The sequence below is a fragment of the Pungitius pungitius genome, chromosome 1 (genome assembly GCF_949316345.1).
Source record: "Pungitius pungitius chromosome 1, fPunPun2.1, whole genome shotgun sequence".
In the NCBI taxonomy this organism is placed as follows: domain Eukaryota; kingdom Metazoa; phylum Chordata; class Actinopteri; order Perciformes; family Gasterosteidae; genus Pungitius; species Pungitius pungitius.
This window is the reverse complement of record NC_084900.1, coordinates 25183352-25198185: the sequence shown is the minus strand read 5'-3', so window position 1 is coordinate 25198185 and position 14834 is coordinate 25183352. Positions and strand designations below refer to the sequence as shown.

The following is a 14834-nucleotide window of genomic DNA, read 5'->3' as shown; positions in this document are numbered from 1 at the left end:
TACCTTATCTGCAGTGTAACTGTAGTCCTGCAGGCTTGGAAACCTGAGAGCCAGGTTCTGGTCACACAGTGTGTGTGTGTGTGTGTGTGCTTTAACATAATGAATATTTAACATTTATAATAATTGCTTATGTAAAAATGAGAAGGTTACATGTGGACTTTAAACCGATGGCTCATGCGGTCCTTTGCCCGGTGATGCAACTTGTAACCGAAAGCAGTTTAGACACACTTCAGCCCGACGATTATTACATTCGACAAACTGACTCAGCAGGGTGTTGGTTTTTGCAGCTATTTGATATTTCATGCTGTGCTGTGATGTCACGGTCAGTAGAGGTTGACTGAGCATGTGTGAGGTCGCACACAAAGTCCCTGACAGGTCTGCTCTTATTATTACTGTCTCACTGTCGTTCATCATTAACAATATTACTAAATGTGTGCTGTGGTGAAAAGGCCGATTAGAACGGACATGTGTGCGTTTCTCAATATGAGGCTTTTTTACAGGGTTAATAAAAGGTTTATCTGTCTGATCTCTTGAGTTATTTCAACGTTTCTGAAACAATAACATACAGACACATGTTTAAAAGCTCTTCCTTTTGAAAAGGTTTCAAAGTAGTGATTTGAAAAAGTATCTCTTCTATTCAAACACTTTCCCTTCAATATATTTCTCTATAAAAGTGACTTTCAATACGCATTAGGATTTCGTTTCGCAATCTCTCACTGTTTCCTCTTGCTAAATCGCCCTCGCACGAATTAGCATGAATTAATTTCTGTCTAAAAGCCCCCCCCCCATCCCCCCTCTGCACCGCATGAGAATCTGATCCAATAATCCCAACATCTGTTCAACATCCAGACTACATCAGTGGTTCTGTTATCAGGCTTATTGAACATATAGTTTTCATCAACTGTTTGCAACGTGATGAACTGATGCTAAAGTAGGAAAGGTGACACAGAGGAAGAGGGAAGGAGCTAGGGGAGAGGAAACAGCGAACAGCGTCAGAAAATGAAAAGGTTAAGAGGTAATAACCCAAGGAGTGATGATTGGAAAAAAAGAGGAGATGTGAGGAATGAGGAGACTGTAAGACTGGAAATACACATCAGACAATGCTGATGCTGCACTACAATCCACCGGGGCATCAGAGGAATTAAGGCGGAAAGTCCTCCAAGGGGTTCATATTTCAACAATTCACTTCAAACATGAAAATAACATTCAATTTACATTTTGGGTGTATTAAAGGACACATAGCGAGCTAATTATAGTTATTTCATGTTTTCTTGTCCTCCTTTCTCACCTTTTTCTGCCCTCTAGTTCTTTCTTTTGTTGTCGATGCTTGGTTGCAGAGAGAGTAGCTTGTTTCCATGGAAACGGATTGAGCCAGATGAGCTAAGCTCCTTGCACTGCAGCGTCTCTCCCCAGTCTGTGTCTGTGTGTGTGTGTGATTGCTCTTGCATCTTAGGAGAAGGAAGCATGATGATTTATGAGAGTCTAATGCTCTGGGCCGACACTCAGAGGAACAGAAGCTGGTGTGTGTGTGTGTGTGTGTGTGTGTGTGTGTGTGTGTGTTTGTAGCAATGCTCAGATCTCTCTTTTTCACTTCATGATCACTTTGTTGTCAACATCACCTTGACATCCAGGGCTCAGCGCGAGAGAGAGGAACTGGTCATGTGATCTATACCTACAAAATACTACACCGAATGTCAAAGTATACCTTTCACAAGGTCTAACCGAAGCGCATCTTGGTACAATGGGGGAACTGTCGCGATTTTGGGAAACAATTTGGGTCAGTAGTTAATATATTTCAGCATAATGTCTGCAAGAGGGGGAAATTGTACTGTAGAAAATGATGATTAGGTATTCTGTGATTACACGTGTTTCCGTTCCTCTGCAGCTAATCGCTCACAGTCATACTAACGGCGCTCTGTATGTGTCTATGTTTCAGGGCTCCCAGAAGAAAAGAGGAGCACGACCCAACAACAAACCTGACAAGAAGCTCTGTCCACAGGTAATACACACACACCTATGTTCCTCAAGATGGGCCAACAAATCGATAAGAGGCACAAAGTGCTGTTTCAGCAGCTACAGCTTTAAGACCCTTAAAGCTGGAGGGGAGGGGCGTCACTTTAACTAACACACTGGCTTGCAACAGGAGGGATAACAAAAAGCCTGATGTATTTTTTATTGATTTACATGTATTCGCTTTGTGAGGCCGTTAACCACAATGTATGCACACATAACATTTAGTTTAGTATATATACACAGTCACATCCTGCAACAACAACCTGTTTGGGATGTTTTATCCAGGTAAGCCGGTGACGATCTCCTAAATACATGAAGTATATTTAAGTAAATATTATGTTTTCGTTGAGTCACTCGAGGCCGCTGCCGTCTCTGCAGAAATGTTACTACATGTACTACAGGTGACAGGAACTGTGAGTCATTCCCTCCTGCTTCTCTCAACAGTATTTGTTGAGAGCAAAAAAGGCCAAACACATTCTGCAAAATGAGATCTCAGAACCCACCAGATATCGCACGGTGGTATCGATTTGAATTGGTTTACAATTAGCTTGTAAAGTGGTTCCTCTGAGTCAATCAGCCCTATCTTTCAACTCTAGTCTCGCATTGAAATTTGCAATCTGAGGGAAAGTCGTGGCCTGTACACGTGCCCGCTCGTCAATCAATCGCAGGGCTGACACGGAGACCACCGCTCACGCTCACATTACCACGGCCAATTAACCTAAGCTGCCGGTCTTTGGACTGTGGGAGGTAGCCGGAGTCCCCAGAGAGAACCCACGCAGAGAGCATGCAAGCTACTCCACCCAGAGAGGCCGCAGGGCGGGTCCGAACCCCAGCGGTAACCACCACACTCCCCTGATCGAGGATTGACATGTCAAGGTTGTCCGGTTGCGACCGTCCCGCAGCTGTCATGTCGCAGATCTATCATGTTTGAGGCTTCTGAGTGTGTTTCCGCCTCACAGCTCCTATCTGGGCTGTGCATGCGACCTCTTCCCTCTGGGGGACCTCACTATCTGTCCAAACAAGCCGTGTGCAGCTTGGAGCAAATGCATCAGCATTTCCTCCTCGCCTCCACATCACCCTTTTCCCGCTTTTCTCCCCCATCTTACCCTGCAGTCGTTTGTTCTTACTGTATTCCTTGCAAACCCACTTGTTTTTTGCTCGGATTAACGATCAGCCCTTCGACAACGCACTTCAAATTCCTACCTCCTCTTCACTCTGCCTCACTTCTCTAGAAATAGAACAGTTTTTTTTCCTAAAAATCAATTTCCGAGGTCCCCCTGCCTTCCTAAAATGATTCAACCACAGCTCAAAGGCTTGTTATTCCAGGCATCCTGGGAGTTTGAAGTGTGTGAGATCAGGTTTAACAGAGTACACAGAGATACAGATTAAAAAAGCCACAGGACTGACTTATCGCCACAGAAGGTGATTGCGGTGAAGTTCATTCTTTCACCGACATCTCCCTCCGTCTGCTAACCCGAGCCCATGCCATAAATGGTCGACCCGCTGGCGCTCGTCTCGTTTAATGTGCTTGGAAATGCTCCACGGGCCATAAAACAAATCCAGCCAGAGAGCCGCGTCTGAGGAATAAGCTGCACGAGGACACCTCAGGTCAGCAGTAGTCACAGCGCAGCTCAAGACGGAGACATCAATGCACGGCACCTTTTACGTTGACACCTTTCGAAGAACTCTGAACGACGTGGAACTGTTTAAAGCTTTATGGCCACCAGGGGACAGAAAAACATGCGCGCCCTCCAACAGAAACACAGCCGTCCTGTCAGGATTCACTGGTGCGGGTAGAGGCCGGCACGGAGGGAGGGAGGGAGGGAGGACTCAAATGCAGGCTCTTCAAAGTTTCCAAAGGTGCTCTTTATTCACCAACAAAAGCAGAAGGACGTGCACCAACGACGACTTGACGTAGACAATGACGCGACCAGGGAGAACAGGCACACAGGGCTTAAATACACTAGGGAGGTGCAGGAAGTGAAGCTACCCAGGGACACAAGAGACGCGAAACTACAAAATAAAACAGGAAGGAGAACCAAACCGTGACACGTCCTGTGGCTGCTTTGGAGGCAACTAGCTGACGACATGACACCCGACTAAAGAAAGTACAAAATCAGCTCTCCTTCCGCTGTGTTTTATTCTCTACCTCCTGCTCAGAGAAATGACTGGATCTCTTTGGATGCGAAATGCTCCACTGTGTTCACCTGTCGCTGCTCTCTGGTGCTGGGCAGGTACGGCCGCTATGGGGCTATGAGAGGGTTGATTTGCTAAAAGCCCAGGCAGTTTGCAGAAAGAGCTGAGACTGACCTGTAAAGGTAAACGGTTCTTTAAAAGACACACTGAGGTGCTCTATAGAGCTACAGAGTGTTTAAAACAAGCCAAAGTAACTTAAAAAAAAACAATCAAACGCTGCCATGCTAATTTGGAATAGTCAAAGTTTCTACTACAGCCTTAATTAGTGTAACTACTCAAACTTCAGATACGGAAAACATTGATTTCTGCCAAACACTAATGAGAGTTTTCTAGACCTTCACTTTTCCTTTTAGTTTCTTTTTTTTGGAGGGTTCTTCCATCATGCCTCACGAGGATCAAACTCATGAATCATGACTGGTCAGCAGTCTGGACGCTCGAATGTCTTTCTGTCCCGTGTCCACAGGAGGACAGCTCAGACCTTAAATGTCAGCTCCACTTCGCCAAAGAGGAGACAGCGCTGATGTGCAAGAAGCTGACCAAACTGGTGAAGGACGGCGACGCCATGAAGGAGGAGCTGGCCAAGTACAGGTCGCTGTACGGGGACGTCAACGCCTCGCTCACCGTGGAGGAGGTGAGTGGAGGGCGAGGAGGACCGGTACTAGCTGCCTGCGACTAGATACGTGTCCATGACTCTTGCTAAGCAGTGACTGCAAAGCAGTGAACATCTTCAGCCAAACCCGCTAAGATAAACACGATGGTCCACGATGGACTTGATTACGAAGGGACAATGTTCGGCTTGAAGCCGAATGAGAGAGTCGATGCGTCGACTTTATTTAAAAACAGGCAACACGACTAAAATCTCAACTAAAACAACAATCATCCGCCCAGTCTTTCAACCTGTTTTCGGTGGCATTAAATGGTCTGAAAATTGCATTAATATCGCATACCGCAAAAAATGTTGGTGCAATAATCGCGCAACAAAAATGTGATATCGGGACAGCCCTACTGACAACAACTTAAATAAATTTCACTTGTTACATGTTCACTTTCCAGTCACATGTGATGAGGATTTGAATATCCAGGACTTGGTAATGTTATTCATTTTCCTTTCAATCCATGATGTAAAACAACTGTATAATAAAAGGGTAGAAAAGGGTCGTATTTATAAGCCCTTTAATCATGTATAATTAAAGGTAAAAAAAAGTGTGTGATGGAGTTGATTACATAGGTTGTTCCCCTCTCCGAACTTAACTCTCTTATTTAACCCCTCAGGTCGCTGACTCCCCACACACGCGCGAGGCGGAGATCAGAGTCCACCTGAAGCTGGTGGAAGAGGAGGCCAACCTGCTGAGTCGGCGCATCGTTGAGCTGGAGGTGGAGAACAGGGGCCTCCGAGCTGAGATGGACGACATGAAGGGACCACAAGGTAGTCCGAGAGGCAACTCTGTTACACATTTATTCTATTCGCCCCTCGGAGACGTGAGTCCATCTGGAGGGGGGGTTCATCTTAAATGTAATGGAACAAGGAGGAACATTTGAAACAGAATGTGTTTGGTCGGGCCTAGATGCTTTTATCTAATGCTCGGCAATAAAACAAAACTATACCTCCTTTGCGGACATGTTTTGGAGATCTACATGTGCATGATTAATCTGTTATTATTATTTTATACTAAGTATAATTAATATTCTGCACTGATTGCGCCTTTTTTCCTCAGACGGTCCACAGGAGCTCACTGGTATCGGTGGCAGTCTTGGCCTCGGAGGGGCCATGGTACTCGGGGGAGGGGCTTCATCTGAAAACGTCATGGAGCTTCAGAGACACCTCCAGTTTGTGGAGGAGGAGGCGGAGCTGCTGAGGAGGTCTCTCATTGAGATCGAGGAACAGAACAAGCTCCTGATGAACGAGATAAACCGCTATAAATCGGACCTCCCGCTCCCGACGTCAGCGCTGTCGTCCAACTCCTTGGCGTCGCTGACGGACGGGCTGCTCCACGACAGCCGGGTGCACTGCCTGCAGGAGGGGGCGGTGCTCATCAGCACAGACGGCCCCGCCCACGAGGAGGAGATCAGACTGGCGAGGCTTCAGATCGGAGAACTGGGCGGGAAGGTGAAGAAGCTGCAGTACGAAAACCGAGTGCTTCTGTCGAACCTGCAGCGATGCGACCTGGCCTCCTACCACGCTCCTTCCTCCTCCTCCTCCTCCTCCTCCTCCCTACGACTTGCTCTGGAGACGGACGCGGAGGCCGGAGACTCAGCAGAGTGCCTCCCAAGGTAGGTTTAAGTTTCTCACACAATGTTTTACTGCTAGAGATGCGCTGAGAAAATGTGTTGAAGTGCAGCAACTTTCCTTAGTAAGCAAAATATCTTTTTTTTCCCGGAAGAGAGCAACAATTTCTGTTCCCCAGGAAAAAGTTTGTTATTTTTTATTTGGTCAAATCAGTTCCCAAAAGACAAAAACACACATGATAAGGTTTATTTATGCTGATCAAAGTCACTTGATGAGGTATTAGATGGGAAGTTGATTCCTGCCTAATTCCCTCTACACTTTTGTGGAGGGATGCATGTTTATATTTCCGTTTTCTTTCTGAATTCCAACTCTTAAAGCCACATGTGTCCCAAGTCCTTAACAGGCTCTCTCTGTATTTCTCCCTGTCAGCCCGCCGCACCGCAAAGAGCCGGTCGGAGGTGAGACGGACGCCCTGGAGATCAAGGAACGGAAAAAGAAGATCGAGGACAACGCCGACGCAACCACCTCGTTCCCTGGGTACCTGGGGCAGAAGGACCATGATGCCTTGCTGGCCATGAGGGACCAGGCTCGCTTGGTTTCCACGGCGATACAGCTCCTGACCTCCCCGGAGTCCAACTGCCTGTCGTCGTCCCCGTCCATCTATCACAAGGTCTGCAGCAACGAGGCAGCAGAGCCGTGTGACCTGGAGAAAGCTCAGCCTCACGGCCAGGTACGTGTCCCCGTTCTTCCAACTCACAACTCAGATTTTCGTTCTTTCCGAGAGGGAGATTTCTCACAATAATGGCCGGCGGTTTGACAAAGTCTCCTCACATTTGTTGTGTTTTCCTTTGTTCTGCAGATTTCAGAGCTGTCCGACCTGGCGGACCGGCCCCTGGTTGGTGCTCTGACCAGCAGGCTGCAGGCCCTGCACGCCCAGCTCCAGGCCTTTGTGGAGCAGGTGGACGTCCTGGGCAAACACCCGGCTGGTGGGAGGGACCCTCGGGTTGAAGGAGCGTCTCCTCTGGCCTCGCCCTGCGCCTCTGTGCCGGATGGACTGAGCGCTGCCGTGGAGCAGGTAATAGACAGGAAGCACACTCCTCCCCCTTATTCCTCCTCACTCTGTCTCTTTGTTATCAGTCTCTCTTTTTTTTAAAGCTTTCACTTCTTTTCTTTTTTTCTGTTGTCACTAGTTTGTTTTTCTATTCTTCAATTTAGTTTTTTGTCCAGTGCCTAACCGTTAGTTTGCCTGCATAATTCCCCCGATCCCATCTAACTTTGCTGCTTTGTGAAGAATGGATTTACACAAGAAGCTCAAATCTGACCAGCAATTTTACGTATGGATATACCTGATGTTCCAACCTGGTTCTTAATGGAAAAACAACCCTTCAGTGACAATTTATATTCAAACCTCGGTTGACTTTTTGTCAATACGTCCCACCTTGATATGATTTTGTAACTAATTTGGGAAAGCCAAAGCTGGCCTGCTGTATGCCCGTATCAGATGGTGTCAGATTTGAGCTGGCAGTGTAACCTTTCCACGTGATGCCCCCCATGTCCACTGCCTGCTGTTGAATTGCCTCCTAACCTGGTATTCAGATGCTGCTCTCAATTTATAATAAGAGGAGTAACGATGGTGGAAACTACGAAACCATTTAAAAGTTGACTATAATTTAATCTCTAAATTACTAGATGTGGAGTAAAACTATTGCAATGATTCAAATCGGTCATTTTTGTGTAAAGATTTAAATAAGTAAAAAAAGAAATGCTGTGAAAATCGACCTTAGATAAGTGTAGTTTGGTGTAGTGCCTTTACAACAAAAGATAACTGTGATGAAATCAAGTTTAATAAGAATACATCATAATGTTTAGAGTCACAACACCCCCTCCGTCCTCCTCTCCTCCCCTTCCCCTTGCCCCTTCCTCCTTCCCCCTTCCCCTCTGCACGGGCACCATTAACACCGGTTTCTGCACTTCACCTCCATCTCCCCTCCCCCTCCTTTTTTCCCCTGTACTCACGCCTCCTCCTCTTCCTTATCTCCTTAAATGCCGACCTACTTTCCTCTGACTCTTTGCTCACCTCACATCCCTTTCCTTCCCTCGTCCCCACTCATGTCCTTGCTTCCCCGTCCGCACCCGTTTCTTCCTCCCTCCCTCTGCTCCTCCGCCTGTCGCCCCCTTGCTCTGACTTTTCATCCTAAACACCTTACTCCTACTCTTCTTCTTTCTCCCCTCTTTCCTTCTCCCCTCCCCTCCTCTATCTCCCCTTGCTGTTTCCCCCCCTTCTCTCCCTACTGTCCTCTCTTCTATGTCCTCTTCCGTTTCATTTATCTCTTCTCCACCCTCAGCCGTTCATTCTGCCCCCCATACTCCTTTTCTTTCTTTTCTCCACCCTCTCCTTCTCCTCTCTGACCAAGATCTTTTTCCTCTACATCCTTTTCTTCGTCTTGTGAGATCCATACTCAACGGTTTCGGTGTTGTCCTTTGTTGTTTTCCTTCTCATTTCTCTCAATGTTGTCATATGGATCGACACCATCTTGGTTGAATTGTTTTTTATTCCTATTGTTGTTTGTCTGTCTGGTCTTTTCTTTCTTTTCTATCACTCCCCTCCTTTATGTTTGTTTTCCACCTTGTCTACTCTTCCCCCCCCCCCCCGTCCCTTCTCTACTCTATGTTTTTCTTTTTGTTTCTTTGTTTTTTTATTCATTAACCTGCCCATGCACGCATGCAGCAGCCCAATTCTAGGGACCAATCAGGGCCAGAGGGGATAACTCGAATCGAGGAGCGCAGCCAATCGGACAGCGACGAGAAGCGAAAGCAGGACGACAGCCAGCTGGAACGGGGAGAGGGGGAGGCACACGATGCACCGGTAAGTGGCCCAACATCACTACTACTCCCAACATGACAGACAGCAGGAACACACACTTTCAGCCATAAGCCAAAGCAGCATTGTCAAATTGCTCACTCTACCTTGTGCACACAGGCAGACAAGCAAACTCTTTTTCTGGGCTGTGCAAAGTCTAAACATGCCTTGGGGGGCAACAAACCAACGCCTGGTCTACTCCTTTAACACTCGGAAAAAAACACATCACAAACAAAACGACACTCTCGCTGCCGTTTGACTGTGGCTTTAAAGGATGTTGCTCCGTCAGCGTTATTTTCACAGCTCCATTCCAAAACAACGTTTTTTATCTTCATACAGTTGACAAAGGCTGCAGTAACACTGACTAAACTTTGATAATACAGTCAGTGAGAAGACCAGTCTCAACCTGTTGTGTTCCACACATCGGTGTGTGTTTCAGAAATGATTGGATGTGAATTCAGTGTGAATGTTGACCAGTAACATTAAGACATTTTGTTCAACATATACCCTGGTCACAATGTAAAAGAAACTATTTAGACAGTCAAGTCCCAGTTAAAATTAAATTAATAATGTGGCGATAATGGGTCATAACTTGTATATTGTGGATTGTACTGCCTTGAAAGAGGGTCCAAATGGCAACTGAGCCATCGTACAAGCTCCATCTCCTGAGGAAGATCTTAGGCGCCATTACAAGCTCGGTTAAAAGCTGCTAACTTGGACCTTTGCAACATTTGATTTCATCACTTCCTCCTGTGCAAACATACAATGACAGGAAAAGTTAATCAAAGGCTCATTTATGTGCACATGTGCACACACACACACACACACACACACACATTGAAGCTTGAAGCTAGTGAAGTGGTTTACCGGTGCTGTACTCTAACAACACAGTGTTGTCAATCAACATCGACAGTGACCTCACAGGTCAGTTGTGGGATTGACGCGAAGAATAGACCTTTGTTTGGCTGACCTTTTACTTGTACTTTTATGGTAACCAGGGATGTGTGTATGTGTGTCAGTCTTTATCCGAGTTTGAGGACGGGAAATAAAAGGAAGCAGAAGCCACCGAGCGAGTGAGATATTAAGGAGAAACAGTTGTTGGAGTGAGAGTGAGAGCAGTGACGCAGCAGCGCAAACCAGTGTTACACACCTTAGTGCCACTCGTTCTCTGCAAAACACAATAGTAGAATGTGTTTCCCCCAACCTCTCTATGGTAGCTAGGCCACACGGTGTTGGTAAAAAGTTGTTATTACCATATTTGCATCCTGTCATTTTCTGCAAACTTGCTCACACTTCTGAAATGCACCTTTTGCATGAGCAGCTGCCTCTTTCTCACAACAACAATGCGCCATGCCGGAACAGAGTTTTTTTCCTGGTGCTGTTCAGGGTGGAGGTTGATGGAGGGTGATGGAGGGCGATGGAGGGCAGAGGCGGAGCCCAGTGGAGGGTGAAAGAGGACATTAATGGTACAGTGCTGGGTCGATGGATCGCACTCACTCAGCAGCCGAATAAGGCATGGAAGAGTGCATGAGATGACGTGCGTGTGTGTGTGTGTGTATTTGTGTTTTAAAGCTAAATGTGATTTAAAGAGTGTCCTAGCACAAAACTGCCATGTTATGTGCTTCTCACACTTGGCTGTTTCTCCCTTTTTCATTTATTCTAATTGTCTTGTCCCACGCCACCTCACCTCCTGTTACCACTAGTATTATTTTCTTTTATCCTTGGCTGCCTCCCACCTTGTTTCCTATCTACTGAAGTTTCCCCATCCACTGCTCCTATTGTTATTTCCTTCTCTTACTCGCATTTCTTCTTTTACTCCTTATTTTTTCCCCACTCATCCTTTCCTGATGCCTTTTCCCCTTCCTTCAGGCCGTCGATGGCGACGCCCTCCAGGCCAGGCTGTCTGAAGCAGAGGAGTCGGCCCTCGGGACTCGGGTGGAGCTGGAGAAGGAGAGGCAGGCTCAGAGAGAAACCACTCTCGTGCTCACGCAGGTCAGTTGGCAGCACGAGAACTTGTAACCAGACCGTCAATCTCACACAGAAGCACCATTTCAAAAAGACATGCATGCGTCTTTCCCTCCCAGCTCCAGGAGGAGCACCAGAAGGCTCTGCTCCGCCGGGACTTCCAGCTGGAGAGTTTGGGCCTCCAGGCTCGTCTTCAGCAGAAGCGGTGGAGCCAGGAGAGGACTCTGCTGGTCCAGGAGTCCCAGCACCTCAAACAGGCCCTGTTACTGCTCAGCCTCAGACTACGCTGCTTCCTCAAGCAGTGGAGGCTGGGCTGCAGGAAGGACACGGAGTGGAAGGACTTCTTGGAGGTATGAAGCGGAGCGAAGATGATTTGCTTCTGTTTCGAGTCACCTACTGGCTGTTCACACTGCTGACATAGTCACAAGGTAGATTATTTTAGTGCCGGGTTGGGTGTTTTAAAGCAATAACTGGAGGTCCTCAAATGTTATTGCCATTTGTTTCTTAAAAAGAATGCAATCCCAGGTTTTAATTTATAGAGACAACTCTAACATCATTATTTTGAGGTTTAACCAGTCGTTTAACCAGTGACTTAACATCAAATAAAATGTGTTTCCTATAGTTTTTGAATTTTGTAGCTGGATGTACATTTTAGCAATAGCCTTTGCAGAATAAAGAATATATACATATTTAAATGGATATACGTACAGATGGTACAAATGATAGAAAAGGAGATCATGATTTTGTTTTTCCCCAGATGAACAGCCTGAAGGACCTGTACCTGCTGCTGGAAGAGGAGAACCTAACAAGCCCCGCCCACCAGGCGGACAACAAGGCTGCTACAGACGAACAGCCACTCAGCCCAACCATCAAGGTAGGTTGAGTTTCACACACACACACACACACACACTTCCCCATGCGCACGTTCTTACATGCGTATCCTCGCCTACAGTCGAGCGCGGTGAGCAGCACCTTGGCCGACCTGAAGGTGACGCTGCAGGATTTGAGCGCAGAGTTGCGACAGGAGAGACAAGGCTGCCAAGAGCTCACACAGCAGTTCGCCAAGGCCAAGGCATCATGGGAAGTGGAGAGGACCGAACTAAAGAGCCTCATCACGCAGGTAAGGAGTATTTCTCTAAATTTAGATAGTTGCAGCGATACGTGCACTTATTTCCAAACAGTCAGGGCTGCATATAGATAGAAGGATCACAGTCTGTGAGTAAAGATGACATTTGAAAGCCATTAGAGACGGAAAGTTGAGCAGAGCTCAACGACTTCAGGACGAGACAAAAAAAAACAATACAGTAGGAAATTGAGATAACAGAGAAGTTTAGATCACAGCCATTGAGTTTCAAAATGAACAGGCCTCTGCTCTCTGCTGGCATGTGACTGGTTATAGTTATAGTAGATCCATAGTGAGCAACAAACAGACCTAAAAGAGACTAACGTGGGACTTTTCACTTCTGAAGTGGCCAATATTTGTTTTGACAAATGCTTCTCGAAATGACTGATATTCTATTTCGTCTACTTGCAAATTGCCAAGTGGCTTATTTATTTGTGAATTTGAGCCTCCCATCCCACCCTCTGTCTGTCTGTGAGTAATGGTGTTCATGTTTAATCCTGTCCTCCGTCATTGTCTCTTTGTCTCATAACAGCAGCCGAGGGGGTAACTGCGTAAGTGTTAATTAACAGCCTCTGAGGTAGAACCCTGCCTGTGTGCTATCGCCTGGTAATTGAGACAGAGAGAGAGAGATATGAAGGACAAACAGGGCAGTTGAAGTATGGCAATTAAAAACACTTTTCATGTTTTTGTAGCCGTCTGTCGGAAGAACAGAAGAAATAAATACCCTCACTCTGATGGGTGTGACGGACACTCGCACACTGACGGGTTCATTGATCAGCGTCACGATCCCAAAGATGCTTTGACTTCATCACAGATGTGTATATCCACCATCCCCCTGAACCACATCAGACATCGGACAATACTTGTTTAATGTTTACACATAATAGAAAACTTTTGTGAACGGCCACTGACCAAAAAAAGGCTAAATTGAGGCTTGAGCTTAAGAATTTAGATGCACAGCCTGCAAACGCAGTCGGCTTTGCTATATTTAACATCTGCATGCATTATGTAACATCGGAGCAACGCTTTTATTTATAAACCTGGCACGCATTTCGTCTCTGGGGATCTTTGTGGTCGCCGCGTGCCCTGGAAGTACGAGCTGACGGCTGATACCGTCGAGCGTTTGTAAAATCAGCGGCGTGCGAATCACATGCTGCCCAACAGCAGCCCGTGGCTCCGTCCTGCACCAACAGGGGGAATTCTTTGCATAAACAGGAGCCGTTTGTTACCAGACCGTTACTAAAACAATGAACTGCAGGAAAGCACCATTACAAATGATAAATACATGTATGCACTTTTCCTAATTTGCTATTGAACTGAAAATACTCTACAGAAAGCTGACAATGGCTGAACATGTGTATACTTATCATTTCCATGCCCACTCTGATTAGTATAAGAATACTAATGGATCTAATAAGAATAGTCAAATTAGGTAATTCCTCTTGACCTCCCACCCAGTGTTTAAAGACCCCTGTGGGTCTGATTGAGGTTTGTTGCTACGGCGCTGTTGTTGTTGTTGTTGTTGTTGTTAATAGCTCACGGCTCTACGCTTCTCCAAATACTTTCTCTTTCTATGTCAACTAAACATTGCTTATGATTGGATACTTTAGGAAAACCCACACGATCAATGGAACATATACGAAAGGAAATCAATGCCTGACTTTTTAATTTATTTGGCTGAACCACATTTTTCACTCACCAAGCCTTGAATGGTCCTCTTGTGATAATTTCATGAAACTTAATTCATACATCTGTCTTTCTAAATTCATGTTTTTAGTTAAACAAATAAAGGTGATTGAAGGTGTTAAACGTCGAGTAGCGGGTCATGAAGTAGGCACTAAGAGCTTCCAGCCTTTACGCCGCGGCAGTGAACCTCGTTAGGCTGCGCTCATCACTAAAGAGCAGCTCTGTTACCATGGGAGACGGGAGTTTGGATGGGCGTGCGCAGGTTACGCTGTGATCGGCTGCCAGGCGGTTCCATTAGCGGCATATACAGACTTTGGTGCTAGAGAGCAACAGAGGATTGATGGGTCCACATTTGTGTATCGTTGTGTGTGTGTGTGTGTGTGTGTGTGTCTGCTTGTCGGATTGATGGGCCCGGTAGTGTCGGCTGTGTGAACTAGGAGGCTCAGAGGGAGGAAAGGGGAGAGCAGAGCGGCTCATCAAAATTTCAAGTGATCCCACCCACCAGGGTCTGTGACAGCGAGCCAGATTCATAGAGAGCGAGAAAGAAGCGGGTGAAAGACCTGGAAATAGAAGGTGAGAAAGCAGCAGGGAAGAGGGTGACGGGCTGAGGTGATGAGGATGAGGAAGAGGGATGCTGAGGGAGAAGGAAAGACTATAACAGAGAGATTTTCAGTGGCAAAGATAGCAGCAGAAGAGAAGAAAAACGAGACAGTTGTCTAGATTGTGCTCTCTGTTCTCCTTCCCACTCTCTGAGTGTCTTTTTC

General features: G+C 46.4%; 1 protein-coding gene across 2 annotated transcripts in view; it reads left to right on the top strand.

Moving 5' to 3' along the window:
- mtcl2 (microtubule crosslinking factor 2) overlaps positions 1-14834 on the top strand; it is a 62734-nt gene that overhangs the window by 36049 nt on the left and 11851 nt on the right. For both annotated transcript variants that reach the window (XM_037478480.2, XM_037478479.2), the window contains exons 5-15: positions 1937-1999; positions 4673-4840; positions 5482-5635; positions 5925-6480; positions 6866-7166; positions 7296-7511; positions 9165-9302; positions 11166-11288; positions 11381-11611; positions 12019-12135; positions 12214-12381. In XM_037478480.2, the coding sequence (XP_037334377.2) occupies positions 1937-1999; positions 4673-4840; positions 5482-5635; positions 5925-6480; positions 6866-7166; positions 7296-7511; positions 9165-9302; positions 11166-11288; positions 11381-11611; positions 12019-12135; positions 12214-12381 (2235 nt within the window). The remainder of the gene's footprint in view (positions 1-1936; positions 2000-4672; positions 4841-5481; positions 5636-5924; positions 6481-6865; positions 7167-7295; positions 7512-9164; positions 9303-11165; positions 11289-11380; positions 11612-12018; positions 12136-12213; positions 12382-14834) is intronic.